Here is a 22,298-nt window from a genome sequence, read left to right as displayed (position 1 = left end):
AATAAGAAGTTAATGTTTACGATCGTAAAATGAACGTTAGAATATACCAACATGATGTGAAGCTTGCTACTGATTGAAATAAGTCCAAATGAGAAACAAGCGAGAAGCAAAAAAGAATGACTGTGGGATATAGAGTCGGTTATCAAAAGTTCAACTCAGTCACAACAAATAGGTCTTGTTATCGTCATTACGGCAACAAATATAATAACATCTAATTCTTTCATTTTAATCAAATTGATGAAATCATAATACAGAAGTAATTTGATGAAATCATATAAACCGATCAAAGTATCAAGACATCAACACGTGATAGTAATCATAATACAGAAGTAAATTGATAAAATCATGTATGCCAATTAAAACATCAAGACATCAACACGTGATAGTAATCTTATAAACACGCAAGCAGTTTTTGACTGACGTGAGCTGACAATCTCTGACAATACTACATATATTGTTACAATATTTCCTCCACTGAGTGCAGATAGTTCAAGTGTTGAATATTATACAAATAGTGAATGTTTATGAGTGTAATAGTACGAATAATTGCGTGAGGTGAAAGATGAACGATTATATTTTCATGAATGAAATTAGTTGTACAATTCAGCATAAGGAGTTTCCGGTATTTCAATTCTACCAATAGCCATCTCTTGCAGCTTCGTACGATCCACCTGTAAACGATAATTACGAAATTGCGTACATGATTTGAATAACCATCGAGCCATCATCTAGAGACTTCCTCGATGCATTAAAAAAAATATTCATAAGTTTTGTATGTGGAAAGAAGTATTACGAGGAGTTTGTCCTTTTGCATACGTTCTACACTTTAGAGAATATAACGACTGCTTCTACTACAGTTACTGCAGTAAATGCACTTTTGTACTGCAATAATTATGTTTCATGATTTGACAGGTTATTGCCGTAATATTTTTATAGCAATGAAAAAAAATGGCAGTACCTTTCCCGAAGCACCAGATTGAAACGAGTCAAAAATGAGAAAGTAAGACGGCTGGATGTCATCCGACATCTGAAAAAAGAGTGAAATTGCAGTTTCAACAAAACAATTAGTGATTCTGCAACTGTCATTACATAGAATAGAACTGACTATCGCAAGTCATCTAGTAATTCATAATTATTTAAGTTAATAGCCCGGATGATGATAATACATGCTACCATTTGTTACTTCTCCCACCCAAAGCCACCCCTTCCAAAGAAGAACATTCTCGTTGACAGCCAGTCGACCTTATTTTGTGCTAATTGGCAATTAGTCTCATATAGAAAATATCAGCCTGCTTGGTGAGAGCCACAAATAAGATATGTTCTTTTAAACATTAGCTTGCTACTAATATTTATAAATATTCAATCACAAGCATGCATTTTCTTTGTTTATGTTTATAATAACATTTGTTGTGTAATACCTTCCCTACAAAGAAAGTTTTCAGTTCTTCTTCAGTGACATCGTAACCTTCATTTAATCTGAAATTACAAATCTTTATTCCTTTTAATGAAAGAATTTATTACAACAGTACCGTTTTATTTATTTTATTTTGAAAATATATGTTTTGTTGAATTAAAAAAAGCAACAGTCTTTGGATTGTATACACGAATTTTAGGCTGCCTGAAAGAAAATGATACTTACGTAACACATACACACACATCTTCACCGATCCTGTAATCCGGGATTCCTAAAACCTGGAGAGATTAGAAGAAATATGATATCAAGTGTTAACTTCTGTCTTTGAAATGTTTTCCACAATATTTAACATAATTACCTGTGCAATGTTTACGGCTGGATGAGTTGTTACTATACTTTCCACTTCTGATGGATGGACATTTACACCTCTTCTGATAATTATGTTCTGAAAATATAGTTATTTCAATTGTGTTAAATAAACTCGACTGGACTCAGAAGTTAGAAAGAGTGCTGCCGGGCTTCTGGAGGTTTGTGGTATTCGACAGTGTTTGAAATTACTGTAATGTTAAATATGTATAATTCAATTACCTTAATTCGACCAACAATTGTCAGGTAGCCATCCGCATTTACCTTACCCACATCTCTGGAAAATAAATGGTGGTACATTAATACCTTAAAGATGTATTGTCCCTTGAAACACAAAAAAATGAAGGTCAAAATATTCTAAATTTAAATTGGCCATATCAAAGTAATATTAAAGTTATTCACTTTAAGTCGAAAATTCGAGCCAAAAGCAACAAGTTTACGTAATTAACAGGTACATTAATTTGATTACATTTCGTCTGGAAAATTGTCGCGAGCGAAAGTAAACAAAGATTTCAAACCACGAGTACGCATTATGCATATGCTAATTAGGATTGTTTACAACTCGTCATGGCTGAGAAGGTATTTTCACACAGATCGTGAGGAAGTTTTATGATTATGCATACAGAGTAGCCAAACAAGCGCGTTTCATTATGGGGTATGTTTTGATCGAAAACTTTGACTGGAAGTCAGAGTTATTTTTTTAACAAAAAAACGTCTGTATTTCAGTTAAATGATTTTTTTTCGACAAATTTTTGGTGATAGTTAATAACTATTATGATACTTCAAAATGACCCACTTTTTTCGAAATCTGTTATTTTTTATTTTTTTGGAATTCATCAAAGGGACAATACATCTTTAACTTCCACTTAAACAAATGTGGTTAGGCCCTAAATGTTACTTGAATTGGCAAGTTATTCACCAATTTTAAATAATATCATTGTTGTGATAGTACCCCATTTTAATCCATCCGTTTTCAGTGATCGTCTGTTTTGTTTTCTCAATATCACCATAGTAACCTCTGAACGCAGTCGGACTTCGTACCCATATCTCTCCCTTTTCTCCCACTTCTACGGGACATCCTTTTTCATCAACTATTTGAATCTTTAAAAAAGTATTTGAAATAATTGTTTGTGTAGGTCTATATTACAGAACGGAATGGGATGAAACAAGTAAAAACGATCATAAAGTTGAACATACTTCAATATTTGGTAAAGGACGGCCTGATGTATTCCAAACATCTGGGCTGTCATCGACTGTCAAAGAGCTGATACAGAGGGTTTCTGTAGACCCGTACAAATTCTGGTACAAAAGAAAACAAAATCAGAAACTATCACAATGTCAAATTTTTTTTTATAAGTTTTTATCTCTTTTGTGTTGTTAGTATTCCCTGATATGGAGGACTATAGACGTTTTGATATTGTACATATTATGAAATTATTAAAAATAATCAAACAATCAACAATTTCCTTGCTTACCAACAAACGAATCCCAAGCTTTTTGTATAATTCGAAAAAAATGACTGATGGAATGGGCGAGCCTCCAGTCACACCTTGTATTAAAAAGAAAACAGTGTTTCGTCTTTCAGGTACTTAGAAATTACTATGAAATTCTCTCTTATCGATAATAATTGTACAGGCCTAACTCTACTATTAGGCCTACCATTTTAATACGTTACCTGATTTCAACGAAGACAGGTCGTACTTATCACATAGAGGATTATACAAAAGATCAACTACACCGTCAATCATAACAGAGACAAAGGTACATCTAAAAAAGAAATTCCAGTATAAATGTGTCACCAAATACGTCACTTTAACTTCATCATTATCGTATGATTATATTACTGTCGGAATTTCAAATTTTAAAATCGTTGAATTCCGCAAATAGGTGAAATTGTGAACTATTTACCTCTCTGCTTCGACAGCCTGGAGAAATTTTTCAAATGTGTAGGTTGGTGAAGGAAACACTGAAGTTGTACCGAACAGAAGTGGCTGTACTTGACTCATTAGCCATCCTACAGCGTATGCCATGTTACCAATGCATGCTAATTTATTGATCTTTAATACAACAGATATTATTAATATTAAATAAATAATAATAATTAATTACGTTATCAATTTGACCAATCACAACGCGACGGATCTTACGAATTGTCTTGTGGTTGGTCAAGTCACTTGCGTTGCGCGTACGTCATTGCGCTGCGTTATCATCGTCATCCGAGTATTTAGGAGAATGTAATTCGTCATATAAATGCATCCACATTATATAGTTACGGTATAAGTATAAAGCTAAAGCTTGGTTCTCACTAGGACGTAAGAGAAATACAAGAGACAGTTACAAAAAATATTACGCTTATGTCTTTCGTTACGTTGTAGGCCTAGTGGGAACCAAGTTTTAATTATTGCTCACTTGTTCTTCGTCAAATTGATTTGGTAGAAAGGTGTAAGAATTCAGTATTGTAAAGTGAGTATAAGGTACCAATTTCGGGGTTCCAGTTGAGCCCTGCGGAATAAGATTAAAAACATATTATACTGGCCTGGATGGCATGACAGCCTATTATGTTACCATGAAATAAAAAGTACCACTATGTTAAGATACATAACATCTAGGTCTATAAACACTAATACAACAACAGCTGAACATTACACAACATTATAGTAATCCTACTTATCCAGTAACTTATAGGCCTACTTATAGGAATTACTGTAATATTTGTTACCGATGTCATATTAAAATGGCTAATGTCATCAATTGTCACTTTCTTGGCCGCTTCTGCTACTTCTTTCTCACATCCAGAAAAAGATATGTCATCGAAATTCAACGTTCCACTAAAAAGAAAGATTTAAAATTTAAAAACAGTATGCCAAAAAAAAAAACAAGAAAAAAAAACAAAAATCATCTGGTTTTTCCTGGTGTTCCTAGCAAACACAACAGTATTAAGTCGTTGTGTTGTACAATTATATGTTGTTACCTTTTACAGTTTAAACCAGCGGCTACGACCTTCTTTAAATCGGGGAACCTACAATTATAATAAACAGTAAATTGTTAGGTCATGAATGAATGAGAGGAACGAGGAAGCATTAGCCATGTTAGGTGTAGCCAACGTATGCATGAATGCATCTAAACAAAGTATTCAAATTTTCCACTACTCACTGTTTTGAATTTAGGTCACCTGGAATACTTTCACTTAACTCTGGAATCATTTCACAAAACATTGGGTAAAGTGTGTCCGGGCTACGAGTTATGAACAGCGCATTGCAAGATACCTGTAAATAATGTGTTGGAAAAATTATTCCTGGGCAGTTTACGGAGAATGGTGGGGGTTGACCAACATCAAAGCAGTACTCAGCCTAAGAATCATAGGGTGCGATAGTCTTGGAATGCCTCTTAATTCTAATAAGACGTTCATTAATTCAATATAATAATAGAATATGATATATAACATACCCGTGATATTATGTTCGTAAAGGTTTGAGGAGTATGACCAAGAAGCAGGTTAACCTGAAAAAAACGTTAGCATTGTTACGAGTAAAACATTTTAAAATAGGTAGAATTCTTTCACACTGAACAGTAAAGCTTAACTTTAGTTTGATATACATAGCACCTACCACACCGACACCTATTGCTCTCGCTGCACCCGTTATAAGGGGCCATTCTACGTGGTTAGCACCTATAACAGCTATACGATCACCACGACGAAGACCAAGTTTGAGTAAAAACCCGGCTGCTAAGTCTATTACCTGAAAAAAAAAGAAAATATGTCCCTTTCTTTCCACCAAATAAGACAGACGTCTTAAAACAAAATATAGTATAGTGTCCAAATCCAATACATTAAAAGCCGAAGAGCGCTGGTTCCTCGCGTTGTCTTTTTTTATTGTTGAATATGATATTTATTTTGACAAACAAAAAATTACAAAATAAAGATTAATTAGGCCTAATTTAGATTTGTAATAGTTTATTTTGTAGTTTTAAGTTAAGTTAATCACTTCCGTAGAAAAAAAATCAAAACAGATAAAGTTTTCATTAAAAAAAATGACAAAATAAATGGTTAATTCAACTAAAAATCTATTGACTGGAAGCCAATTTGACTATTTCTTCCCAGGGTATACATTCTGTTTTTAAAGCAAAAATTGGCTTCAAGCCAATGGGTAGTACGGAAGTGATTAACTTTGTTAAAACTACATAATGGCCGATTCAATGTCTGATTTTATTAATCTTCATTTTTCATGTTTCTAGGGGGCAATATGCCTTTAAAGAAAAACATGTATTATACTGTATGACGCCGTACTTTAACAGAGGCATTCGTGTAGGCAATTACTGTGTTAACATTTTCATACTCACTCTTTTCTTGAATTCAGCAAACGTAACTCGTTCATTATCGCTGACAAAAACAAGCATTTCTCTGTCCGGATATTTCTTCACCCTCTCTTCCAACATTTCGTGCATCGTCAGCCCAATAAAGGGCTTCATATTTGGAGTATGGACGTAGCTCTTATTTCGCGACAGGGCCATTTTAAACATTCTTCAATGTATCTATTTTTACAGTGAGTGATATAAGCAAGCGCTAAAAGTATACGATCGTTTATAACATATACTTCCGGATTACCAACATAATTATGTGAACCCAGTGATCGTTAGATCGTTAAAGATAAAAACATAATGTGAGAGTCTATTTTAGTCATTAATGCTGCGCCCTCATACTTACCTACTCATGTTATATTTTGGGTACGGAAGAAGGCAGTGATAGTCCTGTCGTCCATGCCGTTACCGTCGACGATAATCCCCCGACATCACATGAAAACATGAAAATCAAATACCTCAAACGTGTTATAAATATGAATGTAAATAGATGGCCTAATTTTTCACTCCATTGCATGTTTCAACTTAACAGTGATTTTGATTCTTTAAAATATAGCTTTCTAGCTTTATGTAAGGAAACCTTAGATAAATGTCAAGATTGAAACATGTTTGAACACGTTTTTGATACTGACAATTTTCCTTTTAATTCATTCTCTGTTAGAACCATAGATCATCATGTTGCAGATGCATACAATTTAGATTGGTTAAATAATATAAACCAAAAGTCATCCCTTGATGATTACTCCAAGCTAAAAGAAAGTCCTAGCCTTGAGAGTTATCTTCTTGATAAAACCAATTTCACAGGTGCAAGCTTAACATTTAAGATCGAATACTTTACCCCTTGATGGACGAACCCGTAAATGGTCTAAAGAAATATCTGGCCACTGCACTATATGTCAGAGTGGTGAAATTGAAAATATACAACATTTTTTATTTAATTGCTAAGCTCTTAATGCTATAAGAGAGATTGAATTAGTAAAGCTAAATAATGACCATGAAATTTTAGATGAGTCGGCAACATGGGAATATTTTATAAATGCTAATGTTAATGAAAAAACAATTTTAGTTTTAGGGGGGGGGGGGGGGGACATTAACATGAATCTTAGTAAAGCTGTCTTGGCAGCATTTGACAAATATTGTAAACATTTTCTTGAAGTTGCCTGGGAAAAAAGATCTGAGTCTAATTTGCATTGTTGCAAAAAAGGTTAAAAGTTAAAGTTAAAAGTTAAGAAAAGCCACTGCATTGGTTTTGTTTTACTATTGTATTTAATGTCTATGTATGTATCGTTGAGTGTACATACATACATGTTTGGTTTATAATGTTTATTTGTATGTAGTTTAAGTTGACTGCACCACTAATGAGTGTGTTGCCACTGATCCAAAAGTGTTTGTCAATAAAGTTATTATTATTATCACTCATCTAGCCTCATGTTTATTTGTCATAAAACTTCCATATTCTAATGGGGTCTGAGCCGCTTGTAACCTCACTACTGTAGAGGGGCTGTGTTGGTTTAATTAATTTACATTTTAATTTATGATTTGTTTTCTTAATAATATGGATTAAATTATAGTTTATTTTAAGTAGCTTTTGTTGAATCAAGTTAATTAATTTATCGATTGCGTTTAATATCTGACATCTGTTTAATATTGTTAATCTTACTTATATTCCGTCTTTTGTCATTTTGTTTACTTATAACTGCCACTGATTTGTGATAATAGGTAATTTTGTAAAATAATATCTATTTCCTAAGTATCTTAGGAAAATTTGGTAATACAACATCATGTATCTTGTATTAACCTAACCTTACATAGTACAGGTACCACCACCAAATATATTCCTATGATACTTCGGGAAATAGTATGTAGAGATACAGTACTTGGGATCGGGTAATAAAAATAAGTAGTTAATGTTTACGATCGTAAAATGAACGTTAGACTATACCAACATGATGTGAAGCTTGCTACTGATTGAAATAAGTCCAAATGAGAAACAAGTGATGAACAAAAAAGAATGATCTTGTTATCGTGATTACGGCAACAAATATAATAACATCTAATTCTTTTATTTTAATTAAACTGATGAAATCATAAAACAGAAGTAATTTGATGAAATCCTGTATACCAATCAAAGTATCAAGACATCAACACGTGACAGTAATCTTATAAACACGCAAGCAGCTCCTAAATGTTAAATTATTAATTATATTCCATGCTAGGCATTGTGAGATTCTTTTCATTTTGACTGACGTGAGCTGACAATCTCTGACAATACTACATATTGTTACAATATTTCCTCCACTGAGTGCAGATAGTTCAAGTGTTAAATATTATACAAATAGTGAATGTTTATGAGTGTAATAGTACGAATAATTGCGTGATGTGAAAGATGAACGATTATATTTTCATGAATGAAATTAGTTGTACAATTCAGCATAAGGAGTTTCCGGTATTTCAATTCTACCAATAGCCATCTCTTGCAGCTTCGTACGATCCACCTGTAAACGATAATTACGAAATTGCGTACATGATTTGAATAACCATCGAGCCATCATCTAGAGACTTTCTCGATGCATTAAAAAAAGTATTCATACGTTTTGTATGAGGAAAGGAGTATTACGAGGAGTTAGTCCTTTGGCATACGTTCTACACTTTAAAGATTATAACGACTGCTTCTACTACAGTTACTGCAGTAAATGCACGTTTGTACTGCAATAATTATGTTTCATGATTTGACAGGTTATTGCCGTAATATTTTTATAGCAATGAAAAAAAAATGGCAGTACCTTTCCCGAAGCACCAGATTGAAACGAGTCAAAAATGAGAAAGTAAGACGGCTGGATGTCATCCGACATCTGAAAAAAAAAGAGTGAAATTGCAGTTTCAAGAAATCAATTAGTGATTCTGCAACTGTCATTACATAGAGTAGAACTGACTAGCGCAAGTCATCTAGTAATTAATAATTATTTAAGTTAATGGCCCGGATGATGATAATACATGTTACCATTTGTTACTTCTCCCGCCCAAAGCCACCCCTTCCAAAGAAGAGCATTCTCGTTGACAGCCAGTCAACCTTATTTTGTCCTAATTGGCAATTAGTCTCATATAGAAAATATCAGCCTGCTTGGTGAGAGCCACAAATAAGAGATGTTCTTTTAAACATTAGCTTGCTACTAATATTTATAAATATTCAATCACAAGCATGCATTTTCTTTGTTTATGTTTATAATAACATTTGTTGTCTAATACCTTTCCTACAAAGAAAGTTTTCAGTTCTTCTTCAGTGACATCGTAACCTTCATTTAATCTGAAATTACAAATCTTTACTCCTTTTAATGAAAGAATTTATTACACAACAGTACCGTTTTATTCATTTTATTTTGAAAATATATGTTTTGTTGAATTAAAAAAAGCAACAGTCAACGAATTTTAGGTTGCCTGAAAGAAAATGATACTTACGTAACACATACACACACATCTTCACCGATCCTGTAATCCGGGATTCCTAAAACCTGGAGAGATTAGAAGAAATATGATATCAAGTAGTGTTAACTTCTGTATTTGAAATGTTTTCCACAATATTTAACATAATTACCTGCGCAATGTTTACAGCTGGATGAGTTGTTACTATACTTTCCACTTCTGATGGATGGACATTTACACCTCTTCTGATAATTATGTTCTGAAAATATAGTTATTTCAATTGTGTTAAATAAACTCGACTGGACTCAGAAGTTAGAAAGAGTGCTGCCGGGCTTCTGGAGGTTTGTGGTATTCGACAGTGTTTGAAATTACTGTAATGTTAAATATGTATAATTCAATTACCTTAATTCGACCAACAATTGTCAGGTAGCCATCCGCATTTACCTTACCCACATCTCTGGAAAATAAATGGTGGTACATTAATACCTTAAAGATGTATTGTCCCTTGAAATACAAAAAAATGAAGGTCAAAATATTCTAAATTTAAATTGGCCATATCAAAGTAATATTAAAGTTATTCACTTTAAGTCGAAAATTCGAGCCAAAAGCAACAAGTTTACGTAATTAACAGGTAAATTAATTTGATTACATTTCGTCTGGAAAATTGTCGCGAGCGAAAGTAAACAAAGATTTCAAACCACGAGTACGCACTATGCATATGCTAATTAGGATTGTTTACAACTCGTTTTTTCGACAAATTTTTGGTGATAGTTAATAACTATTATGATACTTCAAAATGACCTTTTTTCGAAATCTGTTATTTTTTTTTTTTTTTTGGAATTAGTCAAAGGGACAATACATCTTTAACTTCCACAAATGTGGTTAGGCCCTAAATGTTACTTGAATTGGCAAGTTATTCACCAATTTTAAATAATATCATTGTTGTGATAGTACCCCATTTTAATCCATCCGTTTTCAGTGATCGTCTGTTTTGTTTTCTCAATATCACCATAGTAACCTCTGAACGCAGTCGGACTTCGTACCCATACCTCTCCCTTTTCTCCGACTTCTACAGGACGTCCTTCTGTATCAACTATTTGAATCTTTAAAAAAGGATTTGAAATAATTGTTTGTGTAGGTCTATATTACAGAACAGAATGGGATGAAACAAGTAAAAACGATCATAAAGTTGAACATACTTCAATATTTGGTAAAGGACGGCCTGATGTATTCCAAACATCTGGGCTGTCATCGACTGTCAAAGAGCTGACACAGAGGGCTTCTGTAGACCCGTAATCATTCTGGTACAAAAGAAAACAAAATCAGAAACTATCACAATGTCAAATATTTAGTAAGTTTTTATCTCTTTTATGTTGTAAGTATTCCCTGATATGGAGGACTATAGACGTTTTGATATTGTACATATGAAACGCCATATGTGCCGAAATATTAAAAATAATCAAACAATCAACAATTTCCTTGCTTACCAACAAACGAATCCCAAGCTTTTTGTTCAATTCGAAAAAAAAGACTGCTGGAATGGGCGAGCCTCCAATCATACCTTGTATTAAATAGAAAACAGTGTTTCGTTTCAGATACTTCGAAATTACTATGAAATTCTCTCTTATCGATAATAATTGTACAGGCCTAACTATAGGCCTACTGTTTTATTACGTTACCTGATTTCAACGAAGACAGGTCGTACTTGTCACAAATAGGATTATACAAAAGATCAACTACACCGTCAATCATAACATAGACAAAGATACATCTAAAAAAGAAATTCCAGTATAAATGTGTCACCAAATACGTCACTTTAACTTCATCATTTTCGTATGATTATATTACTGTCGGAATTTCAAATTTCAAAATCGTTGAATTCCGCAAATAGGTGAAATTGTGAACTATTTACCTCTCTGCTTCGACAGCCTGGAGAAATTTTTCAAATGTGTAGGTTGGTGAAGGAAACACTGAAGTTGTACCGAACAGAAGTGGCTGTACTTGACTCATTAGCCATCCTACAGCGTATGCCATGTTACCAATGCATGCTAATTTATTGATCTTTAGTACAACAGATATTATTAATATTAAATAAATAATAATAATTAATTACGTTATCAATTTGACCAATCACAACGCGACGGATCGTACGAATTGTCTTGTGGTTGGTCAAGTCACTTGCGTTGCGCGTACGTCATTGCGCTGCGTTATCATCGTCATCCGAGTATTTAGGAGAATGTAATTCGTCATATAAATGCATCCACATTATAGTTACGGTATTGGTATAAAGCTAAAGCTTGGTTCTCACCAAGACGTAAGAGAAATACAAGAGACAGTTACAAAAAATATTACGCTTATGTCTTTCGTTACGTTGTAGGCCTAGTGGGAACCAAGTTTTAATTATTGCTCACTTGTTCTTCGTCAAATTGATTTGGTAGAAAGGTGTAAGAATTCAGTATTGTAAAGTGAGTATAAGGTACCAATTTCGGGGTTCCAGTTGAGCCCTGCGGAATAAGATTTAAAACATATTATACTGGCTTGGATCGTGGATTGGAATGACAGCCTATTATGTTACCATAAAATAAAAAGTACCACTATGTTAAGATACATAACATCTAGGTCTATAAACACTAATACAACAACAGCTGAACATTACACAACATTATAGTAATCCTACTTATCCGGTAACGTATAGGCCTACTGAGGAATTAATGTAATATTTTTTACCGATGTCATATTAAAATGGCTAATGTCATCAATTGTCACTTTCTTGGCCGCTGTTGCTACTTCTTCCTCACATCCAGAAATAGATATGTCATCGAAATTCAACGTTCCACTAAAAAGAAAGATTTAAATACAGTATGTTAAAAAAAAAAAAGAGCCAAAAAAAAAAACAAGGCCAACAGCCATAAGTCGCGTGCTCTCAGAAAAAATGAACTTTCAAAAAGTAATGTACTTTAAAACTTTTCTGTACATCAAAACAGTTCAAAAAGTACAGAAAAGCGATAAAACGCATAGTGATACCGGACCGACAGACAGACCGACAGACCGACCGACCGACATAGTGAACTATAGAGTCGTGACCACGCGACTAAAAACAAACAAGAAAACATCAGTTTTGGCCCGGGGTTCCTAGCAAACACATCTAATAAGTTTTTGTGTTGTATAAATATATGTTCTTACAAACCAAAAATCATCTGGTTTTTCCTGGTGTTCCTAGCAAACACAACAGTATTAAGTCGTTGTGTTGTACAATTATATGTTGTTACCTTTTACAGTTTGAACCAGCGCCTACGACCTTCTTTAAATCGGGGAACCTACAGAAACGATTATAATAAACAGTAAATTGTTGGGTCATGAATAAATGAACGAGAGGGATTCGGGAACATTAGCCATGTTATGATAGCCTACGTTTGCATGAATGCATCTAAACAAAGTATTTACATTTTCCAATACTCACTGTAAGTAAGGTAAAGCTAGCTAGCCACGTATAATAAATATTCAAATTGTCCAATACTTACTGTTTTGAATTCAGGTCACCTGGAATACTTTCACCTAACTCTGGGATCATTTCACAAGCCATTGAGTAAAGTGTATCAGGGCTACGAGTTATGAACAGAGCTTTGCACGATACCTGCAAACATGTTGGAACATTATTGGCAATTTACAGAGAATGGTGGGGATTGACCAACATCAAAGCAGTACTCAACCTAAGAAACATAGGGTGTGATGTCCTTGGAATTCCTCTTAATTTTATATAATAAGAAGTGCATTAATTCAATATAAGAATAGAATGTGATACACAACATACCCGTGATATTATGTTCTTAAAGGTTTGAGGAGTATGACCAAGAAGCAGATTAGCCTGAAAAAAAGTTGCTACGTTAGCATTGTAACGAGTAAAACATTTTAAAATAGGTAGAATTCTTTCACACTGAACAGTAAAGCTCAACTTTAGTTTGATATACATAGCACCTACCACACCAACGCCTATTGCTCTCGCTGCACCTGTAATAAGGGGCCATTCTACGTGGTTGGCACCTATAACAGCTATACGATCACCACGACGAAGACCAAGTTTGAGTAAGAACCCGGCTGCTAAGTCTACTACCTGAAAAAAAAGAAGAAAGCAAACTTTCTTTCCATAAAATAAGACAGACGTCTTAAAACAAAATATAGCATAGTATAGTGTCTAATCCAATACATAATCCACAACTGCATTATTATTATTACTACTTGTTCAAATGCTTTCAATAACGTATCCTTTTTGGTACGTCGCCGTCGTACAACAGAGGCCTACGTATAGTCAATTACCGTGTTAACAAACATAATTATTTTCAGTATGTTAAACAGTCATACTCACCCTTTTCTTAAATTCAGCAAATGTAACTCGTTCATTGTCGCTGAGAAAGACAAACATTTCTCTGTCCGGATTTTTCTTCACTCTCTCTTCCAACATTTCGTGCATCGTCAGCCCAATAAAGGGCTTCAGACTGGGGGTATGGACGTAGCTCTTCTTTTTCGACAAGGCCATGTTAAACATTCTTGAATGTGTCGATTTTTACAGTGAATGAAATAAGTAAGCACTAAATGTATACGATCGTGATAACATAGAATTGGACTACCAACATAATTATGTGAAGGTTGCCATAAATTGAAATAATGCCAATGATCTTTATAGATAAAAATGTAGCCATAAACTATATAATTTAATAGATAAAATGTATAATATTAATGAAAAAGTCCAACCCTCTTTTAGAATTTTTAAAATTCAGTAAATTCGGTAGGTCAATCCCTTCATTAAAAGCTTTGTTTACACTATCAAAGTAGTTTGACAAAACAAATGTGGTGTGCCCAAATATGGTAGTGATATGTCCACATATGTTAGTGATATGATGTCATCAAGTCCATATATATGCACATCACATTTTGTTTATAGTGTAGAAGACCGAGCCTCTTAACCACATCCATATCATGTCTCAAATCCAACCAAATTTAGTAATTTAAATTTTAAAATTAATAATGATATTTTTTTTGGAAATAAAAAAAATTACAGGATATAGGCCTAAATAACAAGGACGTTCTTCAATCGACGACGGGACTCGGAAGTTATGTTGAGGTGTGACTGTTATAGCCTATAACACGTTATTCGAAAGTTGTTTCCGTTAATGTCAGCCCATTCTCGAAGCTGTATCTATTTCCGAAGTATCATAGGAATATTTGGTAATACACCATCATATGTGTTAAACATGTATCTAGTAGTAACCTCACCCTTAACCTAACCTTACACCACATGTGATAAAAATGCTGTATTACCAAATATATTCTTATGATACTTCGGGAAATAGTATGTGGAGATAAAGTACTTGGGATCGGGTAATAAAAATAAGAAGTTAATGTTTACGATCGTAAAATGAACGTTAGAATATACCAACATGATGTGAAGCTTGCTACTGATTGAAATAAGTCCAAATGAGAAACAAGCGAGAAGCAAAAAAGAATGACTGTGGGATATAGAGTCAAATAGAATCAAAAGTTGATTTACAAAAAACTCAGTCACAACAAATAGGTCTTGTTATCGTCATTACGGCAACAAATATAATAACATTTCTTTCATTTTAATTAAATTGATGAAATCATAATACAGAAGTAAATTGATGAAATCATGTATGCCAATTAAAATATCAAGACATCAACACGTGATAGTAATCATATAAACACGCAAGCAGCTCCTAAATGTTAAATTATTAATTATATTCCATGCTAGGCATTGTGAGATTCTTTTCATTTTGACTGACGTGAGCTGACAATCTCTGACAATACTACATATTGTTACAATATTTCCTCCACTGAGTGCAGATAGTTCAAGTGTTAAATATTATACAAATAGTGAATGTTTATGAGTGTAATAGTACGAATAATTGCGCGAGGTGAAAGATGAACGATTATATTTTCATGAATGAAATTAGTTGTACAATTCAGCATAAGGAGTTTCCGGTATTTCAATTCTATCAATAGCCATCTCTTGCAGCTTCGTACGATCCACCTGTAAACGATAATTACGAAATTGCGTACATGATTTGAATAACCATCGAGCCATCATCTAGAGACTTTCTCGATGCATTAAAAAAAGTATTCATACGTTTTGTATGTGGAAAGGAGTATTACGAGGAGTTAGTCTTTGACATACGTTCTACACTTTAAAGATTATAACGACTGCTTCTACTACAGTTACTGCAGTAAATGCACTTTTGTACTGCAATAATTATGTTTCATGATTTGACAGGTTATTGCCGTAATATTTTTATAGCAATGAAAAAAAATGGCAGTACCTTTCCCGAAGCACCAGATTGAAACGAGTCAAAAATGAGAAAGTAAGACGGCTGGATGTCATCCGACATCTGAAAAAAGAGTGAAATTGCAGTTTCAACAAATCAATTAGTGATTCTGCAACTGTCATTACATAGAGTAGAACTGACTATCGCAACTCATCTAGTAATTAATAATTATTTAAGTTAATAGCCCGGATGATGATAATACATGCTACCATTTGTTACTTCTCCCACCCAAAGCCACCCCTTCCAAAGAAGAACATTCTCGTTGACTGCCAGTCGACCTTATTTTGTGCTAATTGGCAATTAATCTCATATAGAAAATATCAGCCTGCTTGGTGAGAGCCACAAATAAGAGATGTTCTTTTAAACATTAGCTTGCTACTAATATTTATAAATATTCAATCACAAGCATGCATTTTCTTTCTGTTTATGTTTATAATAACATTTGTTGTCTAATACCTTTCCTACAAAGAAAGTTTTCAGTTCTTCTTCAGTGACATCGTAACCTTCATTTAATCTGAAATTACAAATCTTTATTCCTTTTAATGAAAGAATTTATTACACAACAGTACCGTTTTATTCATTTTATTTTGAAAATATATGTTTTGTTGAATTAAAAAAAGCAACAATCTTTGGATTGTATACACGAATTTTAGGTTGCCTGAAAGAAAATGATACTTACGTAACACATACACACACATCTTCACCGATCCTGTAATCCGGGATTCCTAAAACCTGGAGAGATTAGAAGAAATATGATATCAAGTGTTAACTTCTGTCTTTGAAATGTTTTCCACAATATTTAATACAATTACCTGCGCAATGTTTACGGCTGGATGAGTTGTTACTATACTTTCCACTTCTGATGGATGGACATTTACACCTCTTCTGATAATTATGTTCTGAAAATATAGTTATTTCAATTGTGTTAAATAAACACGACTGGACTCAGAAGTTAGAAAGAGTGCTGCCGGGCTTCTGGAGGTTTGTGGTATTCGACAGTGTTTGAAATTACTGTAATGTTAAATATGTATAATTCAATTACCTTAATTCGACCAACAATTGTCAGGTAGCCATCCGCATTTACCTTACCCACATCTCTGGAAAATAAATGGTGGTACATTAATACCTTAAAGATGTATTGTCCCTTGAAGCACAAAAAAATGAAGGTCAAAATATTCTAAATTTAAATTGGCCATATCAAAGTAATATTAAAGTTATTCACTTTAAGTCGAAAATTCGAGCCAAAAGCAACAAGTTTACGTAATTAACAGGTAAATTAATTTGATTACATTTCGTCTGGAAAATTGTCGCGAGCGAAAGTAAACAAAGATTTCAAACCACGAGTACGCATTATGCATATGCTAATTAGGATTGTTTACAACTCGTCATGGTTGAGAAGGTATTTTCACACAGATCGTGAGGAAGTTTTATGATTATGCATACAGAGTAGCCAAACAAGCGCGTTTCATTATGGGGTATGTTTTGATCGAAAACTTTGACTGGAAATCAGAGTTATTTTTTTAACAAAAAAACGTCTGTATTTCAGTTAAATGATTTTTTTTCGACAAATTTTTGGTGATAGTTAATAACTATTATGATACTTCAAAATGACCCACCATTTTTCGAAATCTGTTATTTTTTATTTTTTTGGAATTAGTCAAAGGGACAATACATCTTTAACTTCCACTTAAACAAATGTGGTTAGGCCCTAAATGTTACTTGAATTGGCAAGTTATTCACCAATTTTAAATAATATCATTGTTGTGATAGTACCCCATTTTAATCCATCCGTTTTCAGTGATCGTCTGTTTTGTTTTCTCAATATCACCATAGTAACCTCTGAACGCAGTCGGACTTCGTACCCATACCTCTCCCTTTTCTCCGACTTCTACGGGACGTCCTTCTTTATCAACTATTTGAATCTTTAAAAAGGGTTTTGAAATAATTGTTTGTGTATGTGTACATTAGTAACATTACAGAACTATAAAATGAATGGGGTGAAACAAGTAAAAACGATTACAAAGTTGAACTTACTTCAATATTTGGTAAAGGACGGCCAGATGTACTCCAAACATCTGGACTGTCATCGACTGTCAAAGAGCTGATACAGAGGGCTTCTGTAGACCCGTAATCATTCTGGTACAAAAGAAAACAAAATCAGAAACTATCAAAATGTCAAATCTTTAGTAAGTTTTTATCTCTTTTATGTTGTAAGTATTCCCTGATATGGAGGACTATAGACGTTTTGATATTGTACATATGAAACGCCATATGTGCCGAAATATTAAAAATAATCAAACAATCAACAATTTCCTTGCTTACCAACAAACGAATCCCAAGCTTTTTGTTCAATTCGAAAAAAAAGACTGATGGAATGGGCGAGCCTCCAGTCATACCTTGTATTAAAAAGAAAACAGTGTTTCGTTTCAGATACTTCGAAATTACTATGAAATTCTCTCTTATCGATAATAATTGTACAGGCCTAACTATAGGCCTACCGTTTTATTACGTTACCTGATTTCAACGAAGACAGGTCGTACTTGTCACAAATAGGATTATACAAAAGATTAACTACACCGTCAATCATAACATAGACAAAGGTACATCTAAAAAAGAAATTCCAGTATAAATGTGTCACCAAATACGTCACTTTAACTTCATCATTTTCGTATGATTATATTACTGTCGGAATTTCAAATTTCAAAATCGTTGAATTCTGCAAATAGGTGAAATTGTGAACTATTTACCTCTCTGCTTCGACAGCCTGGATAAATTTTTCAAATGTGTAGGTTGGTGAAGGAAACACAGAAGTTGTACCGAATAGAAGTGGCTGTACTTGACTCATTAGCCATCCTACAACGTATGCCATGTTACCAATGCATGCTAATTTATTGATCTTTAGTGCAACAGATATTATTAATATTAAATAAATAATAATAATTAATTACGTTATCAATTTGACCAATCACAACGCGATGGATCTTACGAATTGTCTTGTGGTTGGTCAAGTCACTTGCGTTGCGCGTACGTCATTGCGCTGCGTTATCATCGTCATCCGAGTATTTAGGAGAATGTAATTCGTCATATAAATGCATCCACATTATAGTTACGGTATAAGTATAAAGCTAAAGCTTCTTTCTCACTAGGACGTAAGAGAAATACAAGAGACAGTTACAAAAAATATTACGCTTATGTCTTTCGTTACGTTGTAGGCCTAGTGGGAACCAAGTTTTAATTATTGCTCACTTGTTCTTCGTCAAATTGATTTGGTAGAAAGGTGTAAGAATTCAGTATTGTAAAGTGAGTATAAGGTACCAATTTCGGGGTTCCAGTTGATCCCTGCGGAATAAGATTAAAAACATATTATACTGGCCTGGATAGCATGACAGCCTATTATGTTACCATGAAATAAAAAGTACCACTATGTTAAGATACATAACATCTAGGTCTATAAACACTAATACAACAACAGCTGAACATTACACAACATTATAGTAATCCTACTTATCCGGTAACTTATAGGCCTACTGAGGAATTAATGTAATATTTGTTACCGATGTCATATTAAAATGGCTAATGTCATCAATTGTCACTTTCTTGGACGCGTCTGCTACTTCTTTCTCACATCCAGAAATAGATATGTCATCGAAATTCAACGTTCCACTAAAAAGAAAGATTTAAAAACAGTATTCCAAAAAAAAAAACAAGAAAAAAAAAACAAACCAAAAATCATCTGGTTTTTCCTGGTGTTCCTGGCAAACACAACAGTATTAAGTCGTTGTGTTGTACAATTATATGTTATTACCTTTTACAGTTTAAACCAGCGGCTACGACCTTCTTTAAATCAGGGAACCTACAATTATAATAAACAGTAAATTGTTAGGTCATGAATGAATGAGAGGAACGAGGAAGCATTAGCCATGTTAGGTGTAGCCAACGTATGCATGAATGCATCTAAACAAAGTATTCAAATTTTCCACTACTCACTGTTTTGAATTTAGGTCACCTGGAATACTTTCACTTAACTCTGGAATCATTTCACAAAACATTGGGTAAAGTGTGTCCGGGCTACGAGTTATGAACAGCGCTTTGCAAGATACCTGTGAATAATGTGTTGGAAAAATTATTCCTGGGCAGTTTACGGAGAATGGTGGGGGTTGACCAACATCAAAGCAGTACTCAGCCTAAGAAACATAGGGTGCGATAGTCTTTGAATGCCTCTTAATTCTAATAAGACGTTCATTAATTCAATATAATAATAGAATAGGATATATAACATACCCGTGATATTATGTTGGTAAAGTTTTTAGGAGTATGACCAAGAAGCAGGTTAGCCTGAAAAAACGTTAGCATTGTTACGAGTAAAACGTTTCAAAATAGGTAGAATTCTTTCACACTGAACAGTAAAGCTTAACTTTAGTTTGATATACATAGCACCTACCACACCGACACCTATTGCTCTCGCTGCACCCGTTATAAGGGGCCATTCTACGTGGTTAGCACCTATAACAGCTATACGATCACCACGACGAAGACCAAGTTTGAGTAAGAACCCGGCTGCTAAGTCTATTACCTGAAAAAAAAAGAAAGAAAGAAAATATGTCCCTTTCTTTCCACCAAATAAGACAGACGTCTTAAAACAAAATATAGTATAGTATAGTGTCCAAATCCAATACATTAAAAGCCGAAGAGCGCTGGTTCCTCGCGTTGTCTTTTTTTATTGTTGAATATGATATTTATTTTGACAAACAAAAAATTACAAAATAAAGATTAATTAGGCCTAATTTAGATTTGTACTAGTTTATTTTGTAGTTTTAAGTTAAGTTAATCACTTCCGTAGAAAAAAAATCAAAACAGATAATGTTTTCATAAAAAAAAAATGACAAAATAAATGGTTAATTCAACTAAAAATCTATTGACTGGAAGCCAATTTGACTATTTTCTTCCCAGGGTATACATTCTGTTTTTAAAAGCAAAAATTGGCTTCAAGCCAATGGGTAGTACGGAAGTGATTAAAAACTACATAATGGCCGATTCAATGTCTGATTTTATTAATCTTCATTTTTCATGTTTCTAGGGGGCAATATATCTTCAAGAAAAACATGTATTATACTGTATGACGCCGTACTTTAACAGAGGCATTCGTGTAGGCAATTACTGTGTTAACATTTTCATACTCACTCTTTTCTTGAATTCAGCAAACGTAACTCGTTCATTATCGCTGACAAAAACAAGCATTTCTCTGTCCGGATTTTTCTTCACCCTCTCTTCCAACATTTCGTGCATCGTCAGCCCAATAAAGGGCTTCATATTTGGAGTATGGACGTAGCTCTTATTTCGCGACAGGGCCATTCTTCAATGTATCTATTTTTACAGTGAGTGATACAAGCAAGCGCTAAACTAAAAGTATACGATCGTTTATAACATATACTTCCGGATTACCAAAATAATTAGGCCGACCGACCCTAAACTGACGAAAATGAAGGTCGGCTTTTTTTTTGTGAGGAAAACGGCAATTGTGAAAACAAATGGTGAAAAAATAGTGTCTTATTCACCAAATTGGCGAACATATTTCGCCTCCGCCGGACGTGTAAAAAAAGAAGCGTGCAACCAACCGTGAATCGATCACGTGATAACCAGAATATGCAATTATCAATTTTGGGGGGATCCAAGTTTTAAATGTTAAATTATTAATTATATTCCATGCTAGGCATTGTGAGATTCTTTTCATTTTGACTGACGTGAGCTGACAATCTCTGAGCTGACAATACTACATATATTGTTACAATATTTCTTCCACTGAGTGCAGATAGTTCAAGTGTTTAATATTATACAAATAGTGAATGTTTATGAGTGTAATAATTTCATGAGGTGAAAGATGAAATGTTATATTTTCATGAATGAAATTAGTTGTACAATTTCCCGAATATAAACTGATCTGGGCTAATTCTGTTTTCCCCACGATTACACGTCTTATTTCACGGATTAATAAAAATCATACAAACGATTTAAAGCTAATTTAAGTGCTTTTTAATCTACATTCGTAAATATCGCTCCCCAAAAATGTCAGTTTCTGATCGACTGCCATTTTAAATTGGTATTGTATATTATGCCAAAACCAAGCACAACATTGGCGGCGCTATTGGATTTTCGCAGTGGCCTGATTTTTCTTTTTGTACAAAAAAGCTGAATCATTGTATATAACGTCGAGCGTGCAATATCGCAGTTTATTGAATATCATGTGATTCAAAATCGTCCAATCAAATGACAAGAATCTACGTAGGTGTGTTATTATACTAAATACATTTCAATATTCAAAATGATATGTAATATCACAAGAAGAAATTGATTTAATGACGTGGGATCCCTTCATTTTAAATCTTTGTCTACACTATCAAAGT

The 22,298-nt window shown here is 33.6% G+C and overlaps 3 protein-coding genes across 3 annotated transcripts; all 3 read right to left on the bottom strand.

The window, feature by feature from the left end:
* Positions 1–205: 205 nt before the first annotated feature.
* Positions 206–6,379, bottom strand: LOC144843050 (medium-chain acyl-CoA ligase ACSF2, mitochondrial-like). The gene is made up of 18 exons (XM_078699709.1): positions 6,122–6,379; positions 5,389–5,520; positions 5,228–5,281; positions 4,934–5,046; positions 4,752–4,799; positions 4,500–4,608; positions 4,190–4,282; positions 3,689–3,837; positions 3,456–3,547; positions 3,256–3,329; positions 2,978–3,079; positions 2,733–2,881; positions 2,003–2,057; positions 1,773–1,859; positions 1,640–1,692; positions 1,419–1,476; positions 959–1,027; positions 206–671 (listed from the first exon to the last, which is right to left on the bottom strand). Exons 1-18 carry the CDS (start codon positions 6,299–6,301, stop codon positions 591–593), a joined length of 1,698 nt encoding a protein of 565 aa, XP_078555835.1. The 5' UTR covers positions 6,302–6,379; the 3' UTR covers positions 206–590.
* Positions 6,380–8,196: 1,817 nt separating this feature from the next.
* Positions 8,197–14,203, bottom strand: LOC144843051 (medium-chain acyl-CoA ligase ACSF2, mitochondrial-like). The gene is made up of 18 exons (XM_078699710.1): positions 13,923–14,203; positions 13,539–13,670; positions 13,371–13,424; positions 13,081–13,193; positions 12,829–12,876; positions 12,287–12,395; positions 11,971–12,063; positions 11,472–11,620; positions 11,239–11,330; positions 11,047–11,120; positions 10,759–10,860; positions 10,514–10,662; positions 9,962–10,016; positions 9,732–9,818; positions 9,596–9,648; positions 9,386–9,443; positions 8,923–8,991; positions 8,197–8,634 (listed from the first exon to the last, which is right to left on the bottom strand). Exons 1-18 carry the CDS (start codon positions 14,100–14,102, stop codon positions 8,554–8,556), a joined length of 1,698 nt encoding a protein of 565 aa, XP_078555836.1. The 5' UTR covers positions 14,103–14,203; the 3' UTR covers positions 8,197–8,553.
* A 946-nt stretch (positions 14,204–15,149) lies between these two features.
* Positions 15,150–21,388, bottom strand: LOC144843053 (medium-chain acyl-CoA ligase ACSF2, mitochondrial-like). Its single transcript, XM_078699715.1, has 18 exons — positions 21,079–21,388; positions 20,339–20,470; positions 20,179–20,232; positions 19,885–19,997; positions 19,703–19,750; positions 19,452–19,560; positions 19,144–19,236; positions 18,645–18,793; positions 18,412–18,503; positions 18,220–18,293; positions 17,932–18,033; positions 17,671–17,819; positions 16,940–16,994; positions 16,710–16,796; positions 16,577–16,629; positions 16,354–16,411; positions 15,892–15,960; positions 15,150–15,605 (listed from the first exon to the last, which is right to left on the bottom strand). Exons 1-18 carry the CDS (start codon positions 21,247–21,249, stop codon positions 15,525–15,527), a joined length of 1,689 nt encoding a protein of 562 aa, XP_078555841.1. The 5' UTR covers positions 21,250–21,388; the 3' UTR covers positions 15,150–15,524.
* Between the last annotated feature and the right edge of the window lie 910 nt (positions 21,389–22,298).

This window comes from Antedon bifida, chromosome 5 (genome assembly GCF_963402885.1).
Source record: "Antedon bifida chromosome 5, ecAntBifi1.1, whole genome shotgun sequence".
In the NCBI taxonomy this organism is placed as follows: Eukaryota; Metazoa; Echinodermata; class Crinoidea; order Comatulida; family Antedonidae; genus Antedon; species Antedon bifida.
Note: the sequence above shows the minus strand (reverse complement) of the source record. Positions and strands in the feature narration are given on the sequence as shown.